This window comes from Mobula birostris, chromosome 3 (genome assembly GCF_030028105.1).
Source record: "Mobula birostris isolate sMobBir1 chromosome 3, sMobBir1.hap1, whole genome shotgun sequence".
In the NCBI taxonomy this organism is placed as follows: Eukaryota; Metazoa; Chordata; class Chondrichthyes; order Myliobatiformes; family Myliobatidae; genus Mobula; species Mobula birostris.
Genome location: NC_092372.1, coordinates 2,792,240 through 2,818,662, shown reverse-complemented (window position 1 = coordinate 2,818,662; position 26,423 = coordinate 2,792,240). Strand labels below are relative to the sequence as shown.

The following is a 26,423-nucleotide window of genomic DNA, read 5'->3' as shown; positions in this document are numbered from 1 at the left end:
GTCCACCTCCCAGCCACTGGTTGGAGGACTGTAAACAACTGCCATCAACATCCTTTTACCCTTGCAGTTCTTAACGCAACCCACAAGGATTTAATGCCGTTCTTTACCAGTACAGCCACACCATCCCCTCTGTCTACCTTCCTATCCCTCCGATATAACGTGTAACCTTGGACATTCAGCTCCCAACTACAACCATCCTCCAGCCACGATTTACTGATGGGCACAACATCATACCTGACAATCTGTAATATTGCAACAAGATCATCCACCTTATTTCTTATACTCCATGCATTTAGATACAACACCTTGTGTACCCTGAATCTACAGAACATTGGAAAATGATTACCAATGCGTCCATGGTTTCTAGAGCCACCTCCTTAAGTACCCTGGGATGCAGACCATCAGGCCCTGGGGATTTATCAGCCTTCAGCCCCATCAGTCTATCCAACACCATTTTCTGCCTAATGTGAATTTCCTTCAGTTCCTCCGTTACCCTAGGTCCTCCGGCCACTATTACATCTGGGAGATTGTTTGTGTCTTCCCTAGTGAAGACAGATCCAAAGTAGCTGTCCAACTCGTCAGCCATTTCCTTGTTCCCCATAATAAATTCACCCGTTTCTGTCTTCAAGGGCCCAACTTTGGTCGTAACTAATTTTTTCCTCTTCACATATCTAAAGAAGCTTTTACTATCCTCCTTTATATCCTTGGCTAGCTTACCTTCGTACCTCATCTTTTCTCCCTGTATTGCCTTTTTAGTTATCTTCAATTGCTCTTTAAAAGTTTCCCAATCCTCTGGCTTCCCGCTCATCTTTGCTATGTTATACTTCCTCTCTTTTATTTTTATACTGTCTTTGACTTCCCTTGTCAGCCACAGTCGCCCCTTACTCCCCTTAGAATCTTTCTTCCTCTTTGGAATGAACTGATCCAGCACCTTCTGTATTATTCCCAGAAATACCTGCCGTTGTTGTTCCACTGTCATCCCTGCTAGGATATCTTTCCAGTCAACTTTGGCCAGCTCCTCCCTCATGGCTCCATAGTCCCCTTTGTTCAACTGTAATACTGACACTTCCGATTTTCCCTTCTCCCTCTCAAATTGTAGATTAAAATTTACCATATTATGGTCACTACCTCCTAATGGCTCCTTTACCTCGAGCTCCCTTATCAAATCCGGATCATTACACAACACTAGATCCAGAATTGCATTCTCCCTGGTAGGCTCCAGTACAAGCTACTCTAAGAATCTATCTCGGAGGACTCCACAAACTCCCTTTCTTGGGGTCCAGTACCAGCTGATTTTCCCAGTCTACCTGCATGTTGAAATTCCCTATAACAACCGTAGCATTACCTTTGCGACATGCCAATTTTAACTCTTGATTCAACTTGCACCCTATATCCATAAACGCTGCCTGGGCAGGGCGAAAAGCATTATCAAGGATGCACCTCACCCTAACCATGGACTTTTTACTCTCCTCCCATCCGGTAGGCGCTACAGGAGCCTCCGCTCCCGCACCAGCAGGCACAGGAAGAGCTTCTTCCCTGAGGCTGTGACCCTGCTGAACCTCACATCACAGCGCTAAGCAGTATTGCATCCGTATTGTACTGTCTCAGTACTTTTATATTTGTGTGCTGTAGCACTTACTTTTTATTCGCAGTTATTTTGTAAATAACACTATCCTTTGCATTTCTGGTTAGATGCTAACTGCATTTCATTGGCTTTGTATCTGTACTCGGCACAATGACAATAAAGTTGAATCTAATCTAATCTAGTGGTGTATACAGTATAATGAGAGTTTGTATTCCTATACACCCTGGTGAGAGTGTACGTATAGTGGTGTATACAGTATAACGAGAGTTTGTATTCCTATAGACCCTGGTGAGACTGTACGTATAGTGGTGTATACAGTATAACAAGAGTTCGTAATTCTATAGACTGTGGTGAGACTGTACATATAGTGGTGTATACAGTATAGCGAGAGTTTGTATTCTTATAGACCCTGGTGAGATTGTATGTATAGTGGTGTATTCACCATGGTCTATAGAATTTCAAACTCTCGTTATACTGTATACACAACTCTACATACTGTCTCACCGTGGTCTATGGAATTACAAACTCTTGCTATACTTTACACACCACTATACGTACAGCCTCACCAACATCTATAGAATTTCAAACTCTCGTTATACTGCATACACCACTATACCTACAGTCTCACCGCGGTCTTAAGAACTACAAACTCTCGTTATACTGTTTAGACAACTATACGCACAGTCTCACCACGGTCTATAGAAATACAAACTCTCGCTATACTTTACACACCACTGTACGTACAGTCTCACCACCATCTATAGAATTACAAACTCTTGTTATACTGTATACACAACTTTACATACAGTTTCACCACAGTCTACAGAATTTCAAACTCTCGTTATACTGTATACACAACTATACATACCCTCTCACCAAGGTCCCATAGAAATATAGCAAACTCTCTTCATACTTCCTGAATACAGATTTCATAAGTGGAAATGGTTATTTTGGAGAATGCTGACTGAATTTTCAAATGGTGAAAGGACATATCAACCACAAAGCAAAGCACACTATTAATCAATAGCTTACCCTCCTGAGATCATGAATTCTGCGCAGCATCGTTTCAGTCTGGTTCAGCACCATGCTCTGCACTAAAGAGAAATGTGGTGAGAATTTTTTCCAGACAGAATTATATTTTTCCATCAACCCCATCAATGACACAATGAAGGCAGAATCCCCTGAAAATATTATTTACTTTGGTCACTTGAACTGAAGGTAATTTATCACCATTCATAGACAGGGATCAGTGCAGGAGTAGGTCTGAATGCTGTCTACGGTAAAATCACGACTGCCGCGGTCTATCAGTCCATAAAACAATAGCTGATCTAACTGTAACCCTCTCCCTCAGTCCATCTGACCATCACTGATCTAACTGTAACCCTCTCCCTCAGTCCATCTGACCATCACTGACCTAACTGTAACCCTCTCCCTCAGTCCATCTGACCATCACTGATCTAACTGTAACCCTCTCCCTCAGTCCATCTGACCAACACTGATCTAACTGTAACACTGACCCTCAGTCCATCTGACCAGCACTGATCTAACTGTACCACTGACCCTCAGTCCATCTGACCATCACTGATCTAACTGTAACCCTCTCCCTCAGTCCATCTGACCATCAGTAATCTAACTGTAACCCTCTCCCTCAGTCCATCTGACCATCAGTAATCTAACTGTAACCCTCTCCCTCAATCCATCTGACCATCACTGATCGAGCTGTAACCCTCTCCCTCAGTCCATCTGACCAGCACTGATCTAACTGTAACCCTCTCCCTCAGTCCATCTGACCATCACTGATCTAACTGTAACCCTCTCCCTCAGTCCATCTGACCATCAGTAATCTAACTGTAACCCTCTCCCTCAGTCCATCTGACCATCACTGACCTAACTGTAACCCTCTCCCTCAGTCCATCTGACCAACACTGATCTAACTGTAACACTGACCCTCAGTCCATCTGACCATCACTGATCTAAGTGTAACCCTCTCCTTCAGTCCATCTGACCATCACTGATCTAACTGTAACACTGACCCTCAGTCCATCTGACCATCACTGATCTAACTGTAACCCTTCCCCTCAGTCCATCTGACCATCACAGATCTAACTGTAACACTGACCCTCAGTCCATCTGACCATCACTGATCTAAGTGTAACCCTCTCCCTCAGTCCATCTGACCATCAGTAATCTAACTGTAACTCTCTCCCTCAGTCCATCTGACCATCACTGATCGAGCTGCAACCCTCTCCCTCAGTCCATCTGACCATCCTTGATCTAACTGTAACACTGACCCCCTCAGTCCATCTGACCATCAATGATCTAACTGTAACCCTCTCCCTCAGTCCATCTGACCATCACTGATCGAATTGTAACCCTCTCCCTCAGTCCATCTGACCATCACTGATCGAACTGTAACCCTCTCCCTCAGTCCACCTGACCATCACTGATCTGACTGTAACCCTGACCCTCATCCATCTAACCATCACTGATCTAATTCTAACACTGACCCTCGGTCCACCAGACCATCACTGATCTAACTGTAACCCTCTCCCTCAGTCCATCTGACCATCAGTGATCTAACTGTAACCCTCTCCCTCAGTGCATCTGACCATCACTGATCTAACTGTAACCCTCTCCCTCAGTCCATCTGACCATCACTGATCTAACTGTAACCCTGACCCTCATCCATCTGACCATCACCGATCTAACTGTAACACTGACCCTCAGTCCATCTGACCATCACTGATCTAACTGTAACCCTCTCCCTCAGTCCATCCCACCATCACTGATCTAATTGTAACCCTCTCCCTCAGTCCATCTGACCATCACTGATCTAACTGTAACCCTCTCCCTCAGTCCATCTGACCATCACTGATCTAACTGTAACCCTCTCCCTCAGTCCATCTGACCATCACTGATCTAACTGTAACACTGACCCTCAGTCCATCTGACCATCACTGATCTAACTGTAACCCTCTCCCTCAGTCCATCCAACCATCACTGATCTAACTATAACCCTCTCTCTCAGTCCATCTGACCATCACTGATCTAAATGTAACCCTCTCCCTCAGTCCATCACTGATCTAACTGTAACCCTCTCCCTCAGTCCATCTGACCATCACTGATCTAACTGTAACACTGACCCCCTCAGTCCATCTGACCATCACTGATCTAACTGTAACACTGACCCCCTCAGTCCATCTGACCATCACTGATCTAACTGTAACCCTCTCCCTCAGTCCATCTGACCATCACTGATCTAACTGTAATCCTCTCCCTCAGTCCATCTGAACATCACTGATCTAACTGTAACCTTCTCCCTCAGTCCATCTGACCATCACTGATCTAACTGTAACCCTCTCCCTCAGTCCATCTGACCATCACTGATCTAACTGTAACACTGACCCTCAGTCCATCTGACCATCACTGATCTAATTGTAACCCTCTCTCTCAGTCCATCTGACCATCACTGATCTAATTGTAACCCTCTCCCTCAGTCCATCTGACCATCACTGATCTAACTGTAACACTGACCCTCAGTCCATCTGACCATCACTGATCTAACTGTAACATTGACCCTCAGTCCATCTGACCATCACTGATCTAACTGTAACATTGACCCTCAGTCCATCAGTCCATCACTGATCTAACTGTAACCCTCTCCCTCAGTTCATCTGACCATCATTGATCTAATTGTAACCCTCTCCCTCAGTCCCTCTGACCATCACTGATCTAACTGTAACCCTCTCCCTCAGTCCATCTGACCATCACTGATCTAACTGTAACACTGACCCTCAGTCCATCTGACCATCACTGATCTAACTGTAACACTGACCCTCGGTCCATCTGACCATCACTGATCTAACTGTAACCCTCTCCCTCAGTCCATCTGACCATCACTGATCTAACTGTAACACTAACCCTCAGTCCATCTGACCATCACTGATCTAACTGTAACCCTGACCCTCAGTCCATCTGACCATCACTGATCTAACTGTAACACTGACCCCCTCAGTCCATCTGACCATCACTGATCTAACTGTAACACTGACCCTCAGTCCATCTGACCATCACTGATCTAACTGTAATCCTCTCCCTCAGTCCATCTGAACATCACTGATCTAACTGTAACCTTCTCCCTCAGTCCATCTGACCATCACTGATCTAACTGTAACCCTCTCCCTCAGTCCATCTGACCATCATTGATCTAATTGTAACCCTCTCCCTCAGTCCCTCTGACCATCACTGATCTAACTGTAACACTAACCCTCAGTCCATCTGACCATCACTGATCTAACTGTAACACTAACCCTCAGTCCATCTGACCATCACTGATCTAACTGTAACCCTGACCCTCAGTCCATCTGACCATCACTGATCTAACTGTAACACTGACCCCCTCAGTCCATCTGACCATCACTGATCTAACTGTAACCCTCTCCCTCAGTCCATCTGACCATCACTGATCTAACTGTAACCCTCTCCCTCAGTCCATCTGACCATAACTGATCTAACTGTAACACTGACCCTCAGTCCATCTGACCATCACTGATCTAACTGTAATCCTCTCCCTCAGTCCATCTGAACATCACTGATCTAACTGTAACCTTCTCCCTCAGTCCATCTGACCATCACTGATCTAACTGTAACCCTCTCCCTCAGTCCATCTGACCATCACTGATCTAACTGTAACACTGACCCTCAGTCCATCTGACCATTACTGATCTAATTGTAACCCTCTCTCTCAGTCCCTCTGACCATCACTGATCTAACTGTAACCCTCTCCCTCAGTCCATCTGACCATCACTGATCTAACTGTAACCCTCTCCCTCAGTCCATCTGACCATCACTGATCGAACTGTAACACTGACCCTCAGTCCATCTGACCATCACTGATCTCACTGTAATCCTGACCCTCAGTCCATCTGACCATCACTGATCTAACTGTAACACTGACCCTCAGTCCATCTGACCATCACTGATCTAAATGTAACACTTCCCCTCAGTCCATCTGACCATCACTGATCTAACTGTAACACTGACCCTCAGTCCATCTGACCATCACTGATCTAACAGTAACACTGACCCTCAGTCCATCTGACCATCACTGATCTAACTGTAACACTGACCTTCAGTTCATCTGACCATCACTGATCTAACTGTAACGCTGCCCCTCAGTCCATCTGACCATCAGTGATCTAACTGTAACCCTGCCCCTCAGTCCATCTGACCATCACTGATCTAACTGTAACACTGACCCTCAGTCCATCTGACATCACTGATCTAACTGTAACACTGACCCTCAGTCCATCTGACCATCACTGATCTAACTGTAACACTGACCCTCAGTCCATCTGACCATCACTGATCTAACAGTAACACTGACCCTCAGTCCATCTGACCATCACTGATCTAACTGTAACACTGACCTTCAGTTCATCTGACCATCACTGATCTAACTGTAACGCTGCCCCTCAGTCCATCTGACCATCAGTGATCTAACTGTAACCCTGCCCCTCAGTCCATCTGACCATCACTGATCTAACTGTAACACTGACCCTCAGTCCATCTGACATCACTGATCTAACTGTAACACTGACCCTCAGTCCATCTGACCATCACTGATCTAACTGTAACACTGACCCTCGGTCCATCTGACCATCACTGATCTAACTGTAACCCTCTCCCTCAGTCCATCTGACCATCACTGATCTAACTGTAACCCTGACCCTCAGTCCATCTGACCATCACCGATCTAACTGTAACACTGACCCCCTCAGTCCATCTGACCATCACTGATCTAACTGTAACCCTCTCCCTCAGTCCATCTGACCATCACTGATCTAACTGTAACCCTCTCCCTCAGTCCCTCTGACCATCACTGATCTAACTGTAACCCTCTCCCTCAGTCCATCTGACCATCACTGATCTGACTGTAACACTGACCCTCAGTCCATCTGACCATCACTGATCTAACTGTAACCCTCTCCCTCAGTCCATCTGACCATCACTGATCTAACTGTAACCCTCTCCCTCAGTCCCTCTGACCATCACTGATCTAACTGTAACCCTCTCCCTCAGTCCATCTGACCATCACTGATCTGACTGTAACACTGACCCTCAGTCCATCTGACCATCACTGATCTAACTGTAACCCTCTCCCTCAGTCCATCCGACCATCACTGATCTAACTGTAACACTGACCTTCAGTTCATCTGACCATCACTGATCTAATTGTAACCCTGCCCCTCAGTCCATCTGACATCACTGATCTAACTGTAACACTGACCCTCAGTCCATCTGACCATCACTGATCTAACTGTAACACTGACCCTCGGTCCATCTGACCATCACTGATCTAACTGTAACCCTCTCCCTCAGTCCATCTGACCATCACTGATCTAACTGTAACACTGACCCTCAGTCCATCTGACCATCACTGATCTAACTGTAACCCTGACCCTCAGTCCATCTGACCATCACTGATCTAACTGTAACCCTCTCTCTCAGTCCATCCGACCATCACTGATCTAACTGTAACCCTCTCCCTCAGTCCATCCAACCATCACTGATCTAACTGTAACCCTCTCCCTCAGTCCATCTGACCATCACTGATTTAACTGTAACCCTCTCCCTCAGTCCATCTGACCATCACAGATCTAACTGTAACCCTCTCCCTCAGTCCATCTGACCATCACTGATCTAACTGTAACCCTGACCCTCAGTCCATCTGACCATCACTTATCTAACTGTAACACTGACCCTCAGTCCACTGACCATCACTGATCTAACTGTAATCCTCTCCCTCAGTCCATCTGACCTTCACTGATCTAACTGTAATCTTCTCCCTCAGTCCATCTGACCATCACTGATCTAACTGTGACCCTCTCCCTCAGTCCATCTGACCATCACTGATCTAACTGTAATCCTCTCCCTCAGTCCATCTGAACATCACTGATCTAACTGTAACCTTCTCCCTCAGTCCATCTGACCATCACTGATCTAACTGTAACCCTCTCCCTCAGTCCATCTGACCATCATACTGTAACACTGACCCTCAGTCCATCTGACCATCACTGATCTAATTGTAACCCTCTCTCTCAGTCCATCTGACCATCACTGATCTAATTGTAACCCTCTCCCTCAGTCCATCTGACCATCACTGATCTAACTGTAACACTGACCCCCTCAGTCCATCTGACCATCACTGATCTAACTGTAACACTGACCCCTTCAGACCATCTGACCATCACTGATCTAACTGTAACCCTCTCCCTCAGTCCATCTGACCATCACTGATCTAACTGTAATCCTCTCCCTCAGTCCATCCCACCATCACTGATCTAACTGTAACCTTCTCTCTCAGTCCATCTGACCATCACTGATCTAAGTGTAACCCTCTCCCTCAGTCCATCTGACCATCACTGATCTAACTGTAACACTGACCCTCAGTCCATCTGACCATCACTGATCTAATTGTAACCCTCTCTCTCAGTCCATCTGACCATCACTGATCTAATTGTAACCCTCTCCCTCAGTCCATCTGACCATCACTGATCTAACTGTAACACTGACCCTCAGTCCATCTGACCATCACTGATCTAACTGTAACATTGACCCTCAGTCCATCTGACCATCACTGATCTAACTGTAACACTGACCCTCAGTCCATCTGACCATCACTGATCTAACTGTAACATTGACCCTCAGTCCATCAGTCCATCACTGATCTAACTGTAACCCTCTCCCTCAGTCCCTCTGACCATCATTGATCTAACTGTAACCCTCTCCCTCAGTCCATCTGACCATCACTGATCTAACTGTAACACTGACCCTCAGTCCATCTGACCATCACTGATCTAACTGTAACACTGACCCTCGGTCCATCTGACCATCACTGATCTAACTGTAACCCTCTCCCTCAGTACATCTGACCATCACTGATCTAACTGTAACCCTCTCCCTCAGTACATCTGACCATCACTGATCTAACTGTAATCTTCTCCCTCAGTCCATCTGACCATCACTGATCTAACTGTGACCCTCTCCCTCAGTCCATCTGACCATCACTGATCTAACTGTAATCCTCTCCCTCAGTCCATCTGAACATCACTGATCTAACTGTAACCTTCTCCCTCAGTCCATCTGACCATCACTGATCTAACTGTAACCCTCTCCCTCAGTCCATCTGACCATCATACTGTAACACTGACCCTCAGTCCATCTGACCATCACTGATCTAATTGTAACCCTCTCTCTCAGTCCATCTGACCATCACTGATCTAATTGTAACCCTCTCCCTCAGTCCATCTGACCATCACTGATCTAACTGTAACACTGACCCCCTCAGTCCATCTGACCATCACTGATCTAACTGTAACACTGACCCCTTCAGACCATCTGACCATCACTGATCTAACTGTAACCCTCTCCCTCAGTCCATCTGACCATCACTGATCTAACTGTAATCCTCTCCCTCAGTCCATCCCACCATCACTGATCTAACTGTAACCTTCTCTCTCAGTCCATCTGACCATCACTGATCTAAGTGTAACCCTCTCCCTCAGTCCATCTGACCATCACTGATCTAACTGTAACACTGACCCTCAGTCCATCTGACCATCACTGATCTAATTGTAACCCTCTCTCTCAGTCCATCTGACCATCACTGATCTAATTGTAACCCTCTCCCTCAGTCCATCTGACCATCACTGATCTAACTGTAACACTGACCCTCAGTCCATCTGACCATCACTGATCTAACTGTAACATTGACCCTCAGTCCATCTGACCATCACTGATCTAACTGTAACACTGACCCTCAGTCCATCTGACCATCACTGATCTAACTGTAACATTGACCCTCAGTCCATCAGTCCATCACTGATCTAACTGTAACCCTCTCCCTCAGTCCCTCTGACCATCATTGATCTAACTGTAACCCTCTCCCTCAGTCCATCTGACCATCACTGATCTAACTGTAACACTGACCCTCAGTCCATCTGACCATCACTGATCTAACTGTAACACTGACCCTCGGTCCATCTGACCATCACTGATCTAACTGTAACCCTCTCCCTCAGTACATCTGACCATCACTGATCTAACTGTAACACTAACCCTCAGTCCATCTGACCATCACTGATCTAACGGTAACCCTGACCCTCAGTCCATCTGACCATCACTGATCTAACTGTAACACTGACCCCCTCAGTCCATCTGACCATCACTGATCTAACTTTAACCCTCTCCCTCAGTCCATCTGACCATCACTGATCTAACTGTAACCCTCTCCCTCAGTCCATCTGACCATGACTGATCTAACTGTAACACTGACCCTCAGTCCATCTGACCATCACTGATCTAACTGTAATCCTCTCCCTCAGTCCATCTGAACATCACTGATCTAACTGTAACACTGACCCTCAGTCCATCTGACCATCACTGATCTAATTGTAACCATCTCTCTCAGTCCATCTGACCATCACTGATCTAACTGTAACCCTCTCCCTCAGTCCATCTGACCATCACTGATCTAACTGTAACCCTCTCCCTCAGTCCATCTGACCATCACTGATCGAACTGTAAAACTGACCCTCAGTCCATCTGACCAACACTGATCTAATTGTAACCCTCTCCCTCAGTCCATCTGACCATCACTGATCTAACTGTAACTCTCTCCCTCAGTCCATCTGACCATCACTGATTTAACTGTAACACTGACCCTCAGTACATCTGACCATCACTGATCTAACTGTAACCCTCTCCCTCAGTCCATCTGACCATCACTGATCTAACTGTAATCCTGACCCTCAGTCCATCTGACCATCACTGATCTAACTGTAACACTGACCCTCAGTCCATCTGACCATCACTGATCTAAATGTAACACTTCCCCTCAGTCCATCTGACCATCACTGATCTAACTGTAACACTGACCCTCAGTCCATCTGACCATCACTGATCTAACAGTAACACTGACCCTCAGTCCATCTGACCATCACTGATCTAACTGTAACCCTGCCCCTCAGTCCATCTGACCATCAGTGATCTAACTGTAACCCTGCCCCTCAGTCCATCAGACCATCACTGATCTAACTGTAACACTGACCCTCAGTCCATCTGACATCACTGATCTAACTGTAACACTGATCCTCAGTCCATCTGACCATCACTGATCTAACTGTAACACTGACCCTCGGTCCATCTGACCATCACTGATCTAACTGTAACCCTCTCCCTCAGTCCATCTGACCATCACTGATCTAACTGTAACACTGACCCTCAGTCCATCTGACCATCACTGATCTAACTGTAACCCTGACCCTCAGTCCATCTGACCATCACTGATCTAACTGTAACACTGACCCCCTCAGTCCATCTGACCATCACTGATCTAACTGTAACCCTCTCCCTCAGTCCATCTGACCATCACTGATCTAACTGTAACCCTCTCCCTCAGTCCCTCTGACCATCACTGATCTAACTGTAACCCTCTCCCTCAGTCCATCTGACCATCACTGATCTGACTGTAACACTGACCCTCAGTCCATCTGACCATCACTGATCTAACTGTAACCCTCTCCCTCAGTCCATCCGACCATCACTGATCTAACTGTAACCCTCTCCCTCAGTCCATCCGACCATCACTGATCTAACTGTAACCCTCTCCCTCAGTCCATCTGACCAGCACTGATCTAACTGTAACCCTCTCCCTCAGTCCATCTGACCATCACTGATCTAACTGTAACCCTGACCCTCAGTCCATCTGACCATCACTTATCTAACTGTAACACTGACCCTCAGTCCACTGACCATCACTGATCTAACTGTAATCCTCTCCCTCAGTCCATCTGACCTTCACTGATCTAACTGTAATCTTCTCCCTCAGTCCATCTGACCATCACTGATCTAACTGTAACCCTCTCCCTCAGTCCATCTGACCATCACTGATCTAACTGTAATCCTCTCCCTCAGTCCATCTGAACATCACTGATCTAACTGTAACCTTCTCCCTCAGTCCATCTGACCATCACTGATCTAACTGTAACCCTCTCCCTCAGTCCATCTGACCATCATACTGTAACACTGACCCTCAGTCCATCTGACCATCACTGATCTAATTGTAACCCTCTCCCTCAGTCCATCTGACCATCACTGATCCAACTGTAACCCTCTCCCTCAGTCCATCTGACCATCACTGATCTAACTGGAACCCTCTCCCTCAGTCCATCTGACCATCACTGATCTAACTGTAACACTGACCCCCTCAGTCCATCTGACCATCACTGATCTAACTGTAACCCTCTCCCTCAGTCCATCTGACCATCACTGATCTAACTGTAATCCTCTCCCTCAGTCCATCTGAACATCACTGATCTAACTGTAACCTTCTCCCTCAGTCCATCTGACCATCACTGATCTAACTGTAACCCTCTCCCTCAGTCCATCTGACCATCACTGATCTAACTGTAACACTGACCCTCAGTCCATCTGACCATCACTGATCTAATTGTAACCCTCTCTCTCAGTCCATCTGACCATCACTGATCTAATTGTAACCCTCTCCCTCAGTCCATCTGACCATCACTGATCTAACTGTAACACTGACCCTCAGTCCATCTGACCATCACTGATCTAACTGTAACATTGACCCTCAGTCCATCTGACCATCACTGATCTAACTGTAACATTGACCCTCAGTCCATCTGACCATCACTGATCTAACTGTAACATTGACCCTCAGTCCATCACTGATCTAACTGTAACCCTCTCCCTCAGTTCATCTGACCATCATTGATCTAATTGTAACCCTCTCCCTCAGTCCCTCTGACCATCACTGATCTAACTGTAACCCTCTCCCTCAGTCCATCTGACCATCACTGATCTAACTGTAACCCTCTCCCTCAGTCCATCTGACCATGACTGATCTAACTGTAACAGTGACCCTCAGTCCATCTGACCATCACTGATCTAATTGTAACCCTCTCCCTCAGTCCATCTGACCATCACTGATCTAACTGTAACCCTCTCCCTCAGTCCATCTGACCATCACTGATCTAATTGTAACCCTCTCTCTCAGTCCCTCTGACCATCACTGATCTAACTGTAACCCTCTCCCTCAGTCCATCTGACCATCACTGATCTAACTGTAACCCTCTCCCTCAGTCCATCTGACCATCACTGATCGAACTGTAACACTGACCCTCAGTCCATCTGACCATCACTGATCTAATTGTAACCCTCTCCCTCAGTCCATCTGACCATCACTGATCTAACTGTAACCCTCTCCCTCAGTCCATCCGACCATCACTGATCTAACTGTAACACTGACCCTCAGTCCATCTGACCATCACTGATCTAACTGTAACACTCTCCCTCAGTCCATCTGAACATCACTGATCTAACTGTAATCCTGACCCTCAGTCCATCTGACCATCACTGATCTAACTGTAACACTGACCCTCAGTCCATCTGACCATCACTGATCTAAATGTAACACTGACCCTCAGTCCATCTGACCATTACTGATCTACCTGTGACCATCACTGATCTGATTGTGACACTGAGAATCGTTGATCTGCCTCTAACTTTTTCTGTAAATCCCATGGTAACCTTTCAGACACAGGCTCATTTAGAGAAACAATTCCCTCGGCCTTTAAGTATTCTAATATTCTGCTCTATCACCATTTAAGAGAGTTCGAAAGACTAACAGTGCTCTGGAAAAAAATTGTATTTATCTTAAATGTACAACAGCCTTCCAGTTAACATACCTCATACAAATAAAATCTTCAATCAAATCAGACACGTGTGGACTGTCCAAGTTTTCCTCACAAGACAATCTGCCACTCTGCCCCCAATCCAGCAACATTCTTTCCTTAACTAAAATCAATGCTGTATAGAGAACAGCAGAAAAATAGTCCTCCTACTTTTGTATTCAATTTTCCAGCAATATCTTTCTATTAAATTTCCTAATTCTATCATTGTCCATAAAAAAATCTTTTCTGGATAATCCACCAATGCCTCTGAAGCTTTTGTATCACAGAGTTGTCCAGTCACTTGCCATGGTGTTCAATGCTGACAGGGACCTGAACTTCCTTGTATACATGTCATACTACTGAAATGCAGGCACAGCAAACAATTAGATAACTGAATATTTGCTTTGATTGCAAAAGGATTTGAACAGAAGAATAGAGTTGCCTTCCTGGTTTTGCAGAGGAAAATATTAACCCAAAATATACAAGTTCGAGGTGTACAAGACCAGAGCCACAGATCAAGTGAACAGCCAGACATTTTTTCCCAGGGCCACAGAGTACCCCTGTGCCATCCTCTCAACAACAGGTATATCACTTTCGATACTGTTGGGGGGGAGGGGGGGTGACCTAACAGAGGAAGGTCAGAGTATTGACCTCTGGCACTGAATCTGCCTTTGTGACTCAGAAGGGGAAGGAGGATAAGATATTACCCCTGTAGTAATAGGGGATTGGTTATTAGGGCAACGGACAGGAGTTTCTGTGGTTGAGAACGAGATTTCCGGAGGTTGCTTCCCAGGTGCTAGGGTCTGGGATAACTCGGATCGAATCCAAAGAAGTATCAATTCCAAAGAAGAAACATACAAATTAGCCAGAAAAAGCAGCACACCTGAGGACTGGGAGAAATTCAGAGACCGGCAGAGGAGGACAAAGGGCTTAATTAGGAAAGGGAAAAAAGATTATGAGAGAAAGCTGGCAGGAAACATAAAAACTGACTGTAAAAGCTTTTATAGATATGTGAAAAGAAAAAGATTGGTTAAGACAAATGTAGGTCCCTTACAGTCAGAAACTGGTGAATTCATTATGGGCAGAAAGGACATGGCAGATTAATTGAATAACTACTTTGGTTCTGTCTTCACTAAGGAGGACATAAATAATCTTCCGGAAATAGTAGGGGACAGAGGGTCCAGTGAGATGGAGGAAGTGAGGGAAATACATGTTAGTAAGGAAGTGGTGTTAGGTAAATTGAAGGGATTAAAGGCAGATAAATCCCCAGGGCCAGATGGTCTGCATCCCAGCGTGCTTAAGGAAGCAGCCCAAGAAATAGTGGATGCATTAGTGATAATTTTTCAAAACTCTTTAGATTCTGGATTAGTTCCTGAGGATTGCAGGGTGGCTAATGTAACCCCGCTTTTTAAAAAAGGAGGGAGAGAGAAAACGGGGAATTATAGACCAGTAAGCCTGACATCAGTGGTGGGGAAACTGCTGGAGTCAGTTATCAAGGATGTGATAACAGCACATTTGGAAAGCGGTGAAATGATCGGACAAAGTCAGCATGGATTTGTGAAAGGAAAATCATGTCTGACGAATCTCATTGAATTTTTTGAGGATGTAACTAGTAGAGTGGATAGGGGAGAACCAGTGGATGTGGTATATTTGGATTTTCAAAAGGCTTTTGACAAGGTCCCAGACAGGAGATTAGTGTGCAAACTTAAAGCACACGGTATTGGGGGTATGGTATTAATGTGGATAGAGAATTGGTTGGCAGACAGGAAGCAAAGAGTGGGAATAAATGGGACCTTTTCAGAATGGCAGGCAGTGACTAGTGGGGTACCACAAGGCTCAGTGCTGGGACCCCAGTTGTTTACAATATATATTAATGACTTAGACGAGGGAATTAAATGCAGCATCTCCAAGTTTGCGGAAGACACGAGAGGCAGTGTTAGCTGTGAGGAGGATGTTAAGAGTATGCAGGGTGACTTGGATAGGTTAAGTGAGTGGGCAAATTCATGCTAGATGCAATTTAATGTGGATAAATGTGAGGTTATCCACTTTGGTGGCAAAAACAGGAAAACAGATTATTATCTGAATGGTAGCCGATTAGGAAAAGGGGAGGTGCAACGAGACCTGGGTGTCATTATACACCAGTCATTGAAAGTGGGCATGCAGGTACACCAGGCGGTGAAAAAGGCGAATGGTATGCTGGCATTTATAGCGAGAGGATTTGAGTACAGGAGCAGGGAGGTATTACTGCAGTTGTCCAAGGCCTTGGTGAGACCACACCTGGAGTATTGTGTGCAGTTCTGGTCCCCTAATCTGAGGAAAGACATTCTTGCCATGGAGGGAGTACAAAGAAGGTTCACCAGATTGATTCTTGGGATGGCAGAACTTTCATATGATGAAAGACTGGATCGACTAGGCTTATACTCGTTGGAATTTAGAAGATTGAGGGGGGGATCTGATTGAAACGTATAAAATTCTAAAGGGATTGGACAGGCTAGATGCAGGAAGATTGTTCCCGATGTTGGGGTAGTCCAGAACGAGGGGTCACAGTTTGAGGATAAAGGGGAAGCCTTTTAGGACCAAGATGAGGAAAAACTTCTTCATACAGATAGTGGTGAATCTGTGGAATTCTCTGTCACAGGAAACAGTTGAGGCCAGTACATTGGCTATATTTAAGAGGGAGTTAGATATGGCCCTTGTGGCTAAAGGGATCAGGGGGTATGGAGGGAAGGCAGGTACAGGGTTCTGAGTTGGATGATCAGCCATGATCGTACTGAATGGTGGTGCAGGCTCGAAGGGCCGAATGGCCTACTCCTGCACCTATTTTCTATGTTTTCTATGTTTCTATGAATCTGCAGCATTCTTAAGTGGTAGGGTGAACAGCCAGAAGTTGTGTTCCATGCACATACCAATGACGTGGGTAGGACAAGCGACGAGGTTCTGCACAAAGAGTTTAGGGAGTTAAAGGACAAGACTGCAGGGTTGTGGTCTCAGGACTGCTACCCATGCCACGTGCTAGTAAGGCCAGAACTAGGAAGATTATACAGTTTAACACGTAGCTAAGCAGTTGGTGTAGGAGGGAGGGCATAAAATTTTTGGATCATTGGGCTCTTTTCCAGGGAAGATGGGATCTATATAGAATAGACAGTTTGCACCTGAACTGGAGGGGGGGACTAATATCCTAGTGGGAAGGTTTGTTAATGCTGCCTGATGAGGTTTAAACTAGAGTTACAGGGAATGGGGACGAGAGTGCCACAACAGTAGGTGGAGAGGTTGTGGAGGTTGGTAAGACCTCAGACAAAGTTCAGAATCTAAAGGTTGGTACAATTAGTATCCTAAACTGCATGTATATCAATGCAAGAAGTATTGCAGGAAAGGTGGATGATAGTGCTGAAGATGAGGTAGTTGGTTTACAGAGGCAATGTGTACTGAGGAGAGGCTGTTGATAGGGAAAAATAGCTGTCAACAGGTTGAGTTGAAAAGTAAAAGGCAGACAAAATCGAAAAGGATGACTGCAGGTATTATATTTCAATGTGCGTAGCATATCGAATAAGGTAGATGAATTTGCAGCAGAGCTGCAGATTGGCAGGTATGATGTTGGAGGCTTCACTGAATCATGGCTGAAAGAAGATTAGAGCTGGAAGCTTAATACACATTGGATCGAAAGGACAGGCAGGAAGGCAGAGGGAGCAGTGTTGTTAATAAAAAATGAAATCAAATGATTAGAAAGAGTGAACAGACAGTTGGAAGGTGGTGTATCAATGTGAATTCAGCTAAGGAACTGCAAGGGTAAAAAGACCCTGATGGGAGTTGCAGACAGACCCCCAAACCGTGGTCTACAAATTACAATGGGAGGTAAAAAACGCATGCCAAAAGCACAATATTACAATAGTCACGGGGGATTTCAATATGCAGGTAGATTTGGAAAAACACATTGGTGCCGGATTCCGGGAATGGGAACTTCCAGATCAGTGGTCCCCAACCTCTGGGCCACAAAGCACACAGGGGTGCAGCGGTAGCCGGAGCGCACCCAGCACATCTTTAAGGAAAAAGCCAAAATAAACAAGCTAATTAATTAGGTGCCGCCCAGAAGCCAGTCTTCATTGGAGGAACTGAGGTGGAGAGGGTCAATAACTTTAAATTCTTAAGCATTAAGGATCGACATTTCTCTCTCTGAAACGTGTCAGAGGATCTGTCCTGGGACCAGCACGTAACTGTCATTACAAAGAAAGTACGGCAGCGCCTATACTTTATTAGAAGTTTGTGTAGATTCAACATGTCACCTCGATCCTGACAACCCTGTCTTTTCAGCCTGTCTGGGCTGGCGTTTAAATTGACCAAACAATGGAACAGCTAAAGCCTCCAGCACCCTGGAAAGAGGAGTGAACATCGCGTAGAGCAAGTGAAATCGACAATCGCCTCTCATCTGGGCCGACATTTACGTGTTGGGCGGCACCTAATTACAAACAATTAGCTTGTTTATTTCGGCCTTTTTCTTAAAGATGTGCTGGGTGCGCTCCAGCTACCACTGCACCCCTGCGTGCTGCGTGGCCCAGTATCGGTCCGCGGCCCGGAGGTTGGGGACCACTGTTCTAGAGTCCCTACGAGATGCTTTTCGAGCAACTCATGGTAGAGCCCACTAGGGGATCAACTATTGTGGATTGGGTGTTCTGCAACAAACCAGAATTGATGAGAGAGACAAGGTAAAAGAACCCTTAGGAACAAGTAATCATAATAGGGATGATTATGACAGGATGACAGCAGAGCAACAATAGCTGGAATTTCTGGAAGCAACTCGGAAGGCACAAGATATATATACCCCAAAAGGGAGTATGTATTCTAAAGGCAAGATGACACAACCATGGGTAAAAAGAGAAGTCAAAGCCATCATAAAAGCTAAAGAGAGGGCATACAAAAGAGCAAAAATTAGTGGAAAATTGGGAAGCTTTTAAAAACCAACAAAGACTATGAAAAAATTCATTAAGGTAAAGACGGAATGCGACAGTAAGTTAGCCAATAATACTAAAGAGAATACCAAAAGTTTCTTCTGATACATAATGTGTAACAGAGAGAGAACAGTGGATATCAGACTGCTGGAAAACAATGCTGGAGAAGGAATAATGGGGACAGCGAAATGGCGGATGAACTGAATAAGTATTTAGCATCAATCTTCACTGTGAAAGACACGAGTAATATGGTAGAAGGTTCAGGTGTCAGGGGTCGGGGTCATAAAGTGTATGAAACTAATTACCACTACTAGAAAGACAGTTCTTGGGAACTGGAAAGGTTATTTCTTCAACTGTTTGATCGGGGCACAACTGTGCAAGTGCGTGGAGGTCAGTGACTGAGAACAGCGAGAAGAGTTTAAAAAGAAGACAGCTCTAGAGAATCTCCCTAGACCAAGTGGTTTAGATGGGGTGGAATTTGTTAGGTGTGTTCAGGAAAGTTTCTTGATACAATATGTAGATAAGCCTACAAGAGGAGAAGCAATACTTGATCTGGTATTGGGAAATGAACCTGGTCAGGTGTCAGATCTCTCAGTGGGAGAGCATTTTGGAGATAGTAATCATAATTCTCAAGAGGGAGGGTGAGCAGCCAGATGTCGTGCTTCATGTAGGGACCAATGACGTGGGTAGGAAGAGTGAGGAGGTCCTGAAAGGTGAGTTCAGGGAGTTAGGCATCAAGTTGCTGGACAGGCCCTCTCGGATAGCAATCTCAGGATTGCTACCAGTGCCACGTGCAGGCAGGTTTAGAAATAGTAAGATAGCGCAGATCAACACGTGGCTGAAGACATGGTGCAGGAGGGAGGGCTTCAGATTTACAGATAATTGGGCAGTTTTCCAGGGAAGGTGGGACCTGTTCTGGCAGGACGGTTTACATCTGAACTGGAGGGGGACAAATATTCTTGCAGGTAGGATTGCTAGAGACGCTCCAGTGGATTTAAACTAGATACAAGGGGGAGGGGATCCAGAGTGTATGAACAGATGTAGGGGAGAAGGAAGAAAAAGGAGATAGTAAAGTTGTTAGTGATAAACAGAGAGTAAGAGGTGGAAAATTTCTTAAATGCATTTGTTTTAATGCTAGGAGCATTGTAAGAAAGGTGGATGAGCTTACAGCATGGATTTATCATCTGGAAGTATGATGTTGAAGCTATTAGTGAAACATGGTTGCAGGAGGGGTGTGATTGGCAACCAAATATTCCTGGATTTTGTTGCTTCAGATGTGATAGAATCGGAGGGACAAGAGGTGGAGGTGTTGCATTGCTTGTCAGAAAAATATTACAGCGGTGCTCTGGCAGGAAAGATCAGAGGGCTCGTCTAGAGAGGCTATTTGGGTGGAATTGAGGAATGGGAAAGGTGTAACACTTATGGGGGTGCGTTATAGACCAGCTAATGGGGAGCGAGAATTGGAGGAGCAAATTTGTAACGAGATAGCAGATATTTGTAGTAAACACAAGGTTGTGATTGTGGGAGATTTTAACTTTCCACACATAGACTGGGAAGCCCATACTGTAAAAGGGCTGGATGGTTTGGGGTTTGTAAAATGTGTGCAGGATAATTTTTTGCAGCAATACATAGAGGTACCAACTAGAGAAGGGGCAGTGTTGGATCTCCTGTTAGGGAATGAGATAGGTCAGGTGACGGAGGTATGTGTTGGGGAGCACTTCGGGTCCAGTGATCACAATGCCATTAGTTTCAACATAATTACGGAGAAGGATAGGTCTGGACCCAGGGTTGAGATTTTTGATTGGAGAAAGGCTAACTTTAAGGAGATGCAAAAGGATTTAGAAGGAGTGGATTGGGACAAATTGTTTTATGGGAAGGATGTAATAGAGAAATAGAGGTCATTTAAAGGTGAAATTTTGAGGGTACAGAATCTTTATGTTCCTGTTAGGTTGAAAGGAAAGGTTAATAGTTTGAGAGGACCATGCTTTTCAAGGGATATTGGAAACTTGGTTCGGAAAAAAGAGAGATATCTACAATAAATATAGGCAGCATGGAGTAAATGAGGTGCTCAAGGAATATAAAGAATGTAAAAAGAATCTTAAGAAAGAAATTAGAAAAGCTAAAAGAAGATACGAGGTTGCTTTGGCAAGTAAGATGAAAATAAATCCAAAGGGTTTCTACAGTTATATTAATAGCAAAAGGATAGTGAGAGATAAAATTGGTCCCTTAGAGAACCAGAGTGGACAGCTATGTGTGGAACCAAAGGAGATGGGGGAGATTTTGAACAGTTTATTTTCTTCGGTATTCACTAAGGAGAAGGATATTCAATTGTGCAAGGTAAAGGAAACAGGTAGGGAAGTTATGGAAACTATGATGATTATAGAAGAGGAAGTATTGGCACTCTTAAGGAATATAAAAGTGGATAATTCTCTGGGTCCTGACAGGATATTCCCTAGGACCTTGAGGGAAGTTAGTGCGGAAATAGCAGGGGCTCTGACAGAAATATTTCAAACGTCATTAGAAACAGGGATGGTGCCAGAGGATTGGCGTATTGCTCATGTTGTTCCATTGTTTAAAAAGGGTTCTGAGAGTAAACCTAGCAATTATCGGCCTGTAAGTTCAACATCATGGTATTCTTAGAGATGGTATATATAATTATCTGGATAGACAGGGTCTGATTAGGAACAGTCAACATGGATTTGTGCATGGAAGGTCATGTTTGACAAACCTTATTGAAATGTTTGAAGAGGTTACTAGGAAAGTTGACGAAGGTAAAGCAGTGGATGTTGTCTATATGGACTTCAGTAAGGCCTTTGACAAGATTCCACATGGAAGTTTAGTTAGGAAGGTTCAATCGTTACGTATTAATATTGAAGTAGGAAAATTGATTCAGCAGTGGCTGGATGGGAGACGCTAGAGAGTAGTGGTGGATAACTGTCTGTCAGATTGGAAGCCGGTGACTAGTGGTGTGCCTCAGGGATCTGTACTGGGTCCAATGGAGTTTGTCAATACATTAACGATCTGGGTGATGGGGTGGTAAATTGGATTAGTAAGTATGCAGATGATACTGAGATAGGTGGTGTTGCGGATCATGAAGTAGGCTTTCAAAGCTTGCAGAGAGTTTTAGGCCAGTTAGAAGAGTGGGCTGAAAGATGGCAAATGGAGTTTAATGCTGATAAGTGTGAGGTGCTACATTTTGGTAGGACTAATCAAAATAGGACATACATGGTAAATGGTAGGGCATTGAAGAATGCTGTAGAACAGAGGGATCTAGGAATAATGGTGCATAGTTCCCTGAAGGTGGAATCTCATGGGGATAGGGTGGTGAAGAAAGCTTTTGGTATGCTGGCCTTTATAAATCAGAGCATTGAGTATAGGAGTTGGGATGTAATGTTGAAATTGTACAAGGCATTGGTGAGGCCAAATTTGGAGTATTGTGTACAGTTCTGGTCACCGAATTATAGGAAAGATGTCAACAAATTAGAGAGAGTACAGAGAAGATTTACTAGAATGTTACCTGGGTTTCATCACCTAAGTTACAGAGAAAGGTTGAACAAGTTGGGTCTTTATTCTTTGGAACGTAGAAGGTTGAGGGGGGACTTGATAGAGGGTATTTAAAATTATGAGGGGGATAGATACAATTGACGTCGATCAGCTTTTTCCATTGAGAGTGGGGGAGATTCAAACAAGGGGACATGAGTTGAGAGTTAAAGGCAAAAAGTTTAGGGGTAACATGAAGGGGAACTTCTTTACTCAGAGAGTGGTAGCTGTGTGGAACGAGCTTCCAGCAGAAGTAGTTGAGGCAGGTTCAATGTTGTTGTTTAAAGTTAAATTGGACAGTTATATGGACAGGAAAGGAATGGAGGGTTATGGGCTGAGTGCAGGTCGGTGAGACTAGGTGACATTTAGCATGGACTAGAAGGGCCGAGATGGCCTGTTTCCGTACTGTAATTGTTATATGGCTATGCGGTGTAGATGTGCTATAAATTGGTATGGCTATGGTAGGCTGTAGACTTCATTTCTGTACTGGAAAATTCACTAACTGTGAAAGATGCAAGGAAGCTTGAGTGGAACATAAATGCTAGCATGGACTGGTTGAGCCAAATAGCCTGTTTATACTCTGTGTGCTATGGAAATAACAACACAAGAAGGCAGCCCTTTTCTCCAAATTGCTGTGGTAAAATCAACTCTTAAAACCTTACCCTGTTTACAACCCATGAGGATCTCTACTACTTGAAAATCTTCAATATTTTCATCCTGAAAACAAAACAGTGCAAGCAAGTCACATTCTGGCTGAAAATATTAATCTTCTTCTGAAATTAAGTTATCACAGATCAATAAAGGAAAATCTATAAAAACCCAGCAGGTCAGACCAGGTCTGTTGGTCAATGAATACCGTTATTGTTAACATCTTCCAATCTAATGCAGTGCATTCAGTATTCAGTGAGATTTCCTCTACACTGATCGGGTGACAGCTCTATAGTTCACAGGGATGTTCCATTCAGTATTCAGTGTGATTTCCTCCACACATCGGGTGACGGCTCGACAGAGGTTTCAATAGGTACATTTAATATCAGAGAAATGTATACAATATACATCCTGAAATACTTAATCTTCGCAACCATCCATGGAAAGAGAGGAGTGCCCCAAAGAATGAATGAGTTAAGTGTTAGAACCCCAAATCCAGCCCCCCAGCTCCCCTCTCCCACGTGTAAACAGCAGCAAAGTGACGACCCCCCCATCAGCAAAAATGCATCAGCACCCCCCCACCGAGTACTCAAGTGTGCAGCAAAGCACCAATAAAGACACAGACTTGCAGTACCCTAAAGACTACTTGTTCACCGAGCATTTCGACACACCACAGGCCCTCTCTCTCTCTCCTCCTCCCTATTAAGGGAAAAAGAGGTGTCCCCATTTCACAGCAAGAGGGAACACATAACAAAACAACTCGCTGATTTATGGTGTTAAAAGTCCGTTGTGTCGCTCCTTCCGAGCTCTGTGCCCAAAGAACTCGGGTCTCTGGGCACACCGCCAGCAGCCAGCTCGTTGCTTTCGATCTTCCGTCTCCCATGACACACCAGTCCACAGGGGTGACCCATTCAGTATTCACACTGAGATCTCCTCTACACTGACCAGGAGTAGCAACTCTCTGTTGCTGACCTACTCTACAGAGTCCACAGGGTGCCAGTATCAGTTTGTGGGCTCTATATTCATTAATGAGACCTTACACAAACTCGTATAACTGCACATTTGGATTTAATGCGGAATTTTACCCTCAGGCACTTTGATCTCTATGAGAGGTAATGGTTCAGCTTATTAAATTTTCTTGTACACTCTGATTTTGCTCTGCAAAAGTGGAGGATATGTTCGGCCTGACCTGTTGGATATGTTATCTTGTGCTGCATTCCACAACTGTTCCATTCTCCCCCGTTTTTTTATCTACACTCCCACTCCCTGCTCCCAGTCACTGATTCACACATCATCTTGTTTACAGCCTCCACGACAGAAACCCAATTGAACCCTAAACCAGACACATCCCCCTCCCCAATCTCCCTGCAGCTAACTGAACCCTACACGAGACACTGCCTCCCCACCCTCCCTGCAGCCGATTGTACTGTACAGGAGACACACTCTCCCCACCCTCCCTGCAGCGAATTGTACTGTACAGGAGACACACTCTCCCCACCCTCCCTGCAACCAATTGTACTGTACTGGAGACACACTCTCCCCACCCCCCCGCAGCTGATTGTACCATACACCAGAAACTACCTCCCCACCCTCTCTGCAGACCCCCCCACCATAGAGCTGATTGTATCCTACACAATACCCCCCCAGAGCTGATTGTACCATACACAAGACCCCCCCCACCATAGTGCTGATTGTATCCTACACGATACCCCCCAGAGCTGGCTGTACCACACATGAGACACTCTTCTCCCGACCCTCTCTGCAGCTTCTTTTCTCCCTATCCCAATTCTGCTGAATGACCTTCCTCCTCAGACATTAATTAATTTTAATTTTCCACAGGTTCTTCCTGACCTGATGAGTGTTTCTGGGTGGGGGGGGTGAGGGAATGTCGATTCAGACAATGAGAGGCCTGCGTCGGGCATTTTCATGCCTTACAAGGTGCAGATTGGAAGTCTGTGTGGGGCGCCACTCCTCGCACAGACACTAGATCAATGTGTGGTTAAGTGCCTTGCTCAAGGACACAAACACGCTGCCACAGCTGAGGCTGGAACTAGTGACCTTCAAATCACCAGACGGACGCCTTAACCACTTGGCCACGTGCCAAGCATTTGCTTTTATTTTGGATTTGCAGCATCTGCAATTGTTTTTATTGTCATTTGACTGAATTTTCAAAAATATATAACTGTGTTTGAGATTATCATGAAATAAAAATATGATTTAAAAAAACAAGTTGACTTAACAGCAGCAGCAAAGAATTACAATTGGTACAGTCCTGAGGTAGACCTTTGACTTTTGCTTTCTTCAGGTGGACCTTACTATCCTCAGGGAGACATCTGCTATCCTCATGAAGACATTTTTAATCCTCAGGTAGACATTTTTAATCCTCAGGGAGACATTTTCTATTCTCAGGGAGACATTTGCTATCCTCAGGTCGACCTTGTTTGTGATTTCATTCAGCAAAGTAAAAACATGAATGTTTCTCATCAGAACTGACCTGTCGTCCCAGTTGTAAAAGCACCTCCTGGAGAACTGCCCTTACCGTCGTCTCGATAGTTATAGGAATAGAGATGTAGGCCACTCCAAACCTGAAATACAGGTAAACTAACAGATGAACATTGATATAAATCAACCACAGGCCTTCATATAGATTATTTTATAATGAATACTGACAATAACACTAATGAAACCGAACTGACTGAAACAAAATTAATTTATTGTTTCTCACCCATTTACAATGTTTTCAAGCTGAACATTTAGAAATGGGAACCAAGCAACCTTCTATATTGCATCAGAGTCATAGAATCATAGAGTGATAGAGAAGTACAACACAGAAATAAGCACTTTGGTCCATTTAGTCCATGCTGAAACAACTTAAACTGCCTACTCCCATCGACCTGCCTCTCAAGACCCGCTAAATGAACAAGTTTCCCCTGATGCTCCCCTTAAACT

The 26,423-nt window shown here is 44.9% G+C and overlaps 1 protein-coding gene across 1 annotated transcript in view; it reads right to left on the bottom strand.

Moving 5' to 3' along the window:
• Nucleotides 1-26,423, bottom strand: part of LOC140194866 (diacylglycerol kinase theta) — a 240,220-nt gene that overhangs the window by 94,215 nt on the left and 119,582 nt on the right. The window contains exons 10-12 of the mRNA XM_072252146.1: nucleotides 25,969-26,059; nucleotides 23,489-23,543; nucleotides 2,618-2,679 (exon numbers count right to left, since the gene is read on the bottom strand). Of these exons, the coding sequence (XP_072108247.1) occupies nucleotides 2,618-2,679; nucleotides 23,489-23,543; nucleotides 25,969-26,059 (208 nt within the window). The remainder of the gene's footprint in view (nucleotides 1-2,617; nucleotides 2,680-23,488; nucleotides 23,544-25,968; nucleotides 26,060-26,423) is intronic.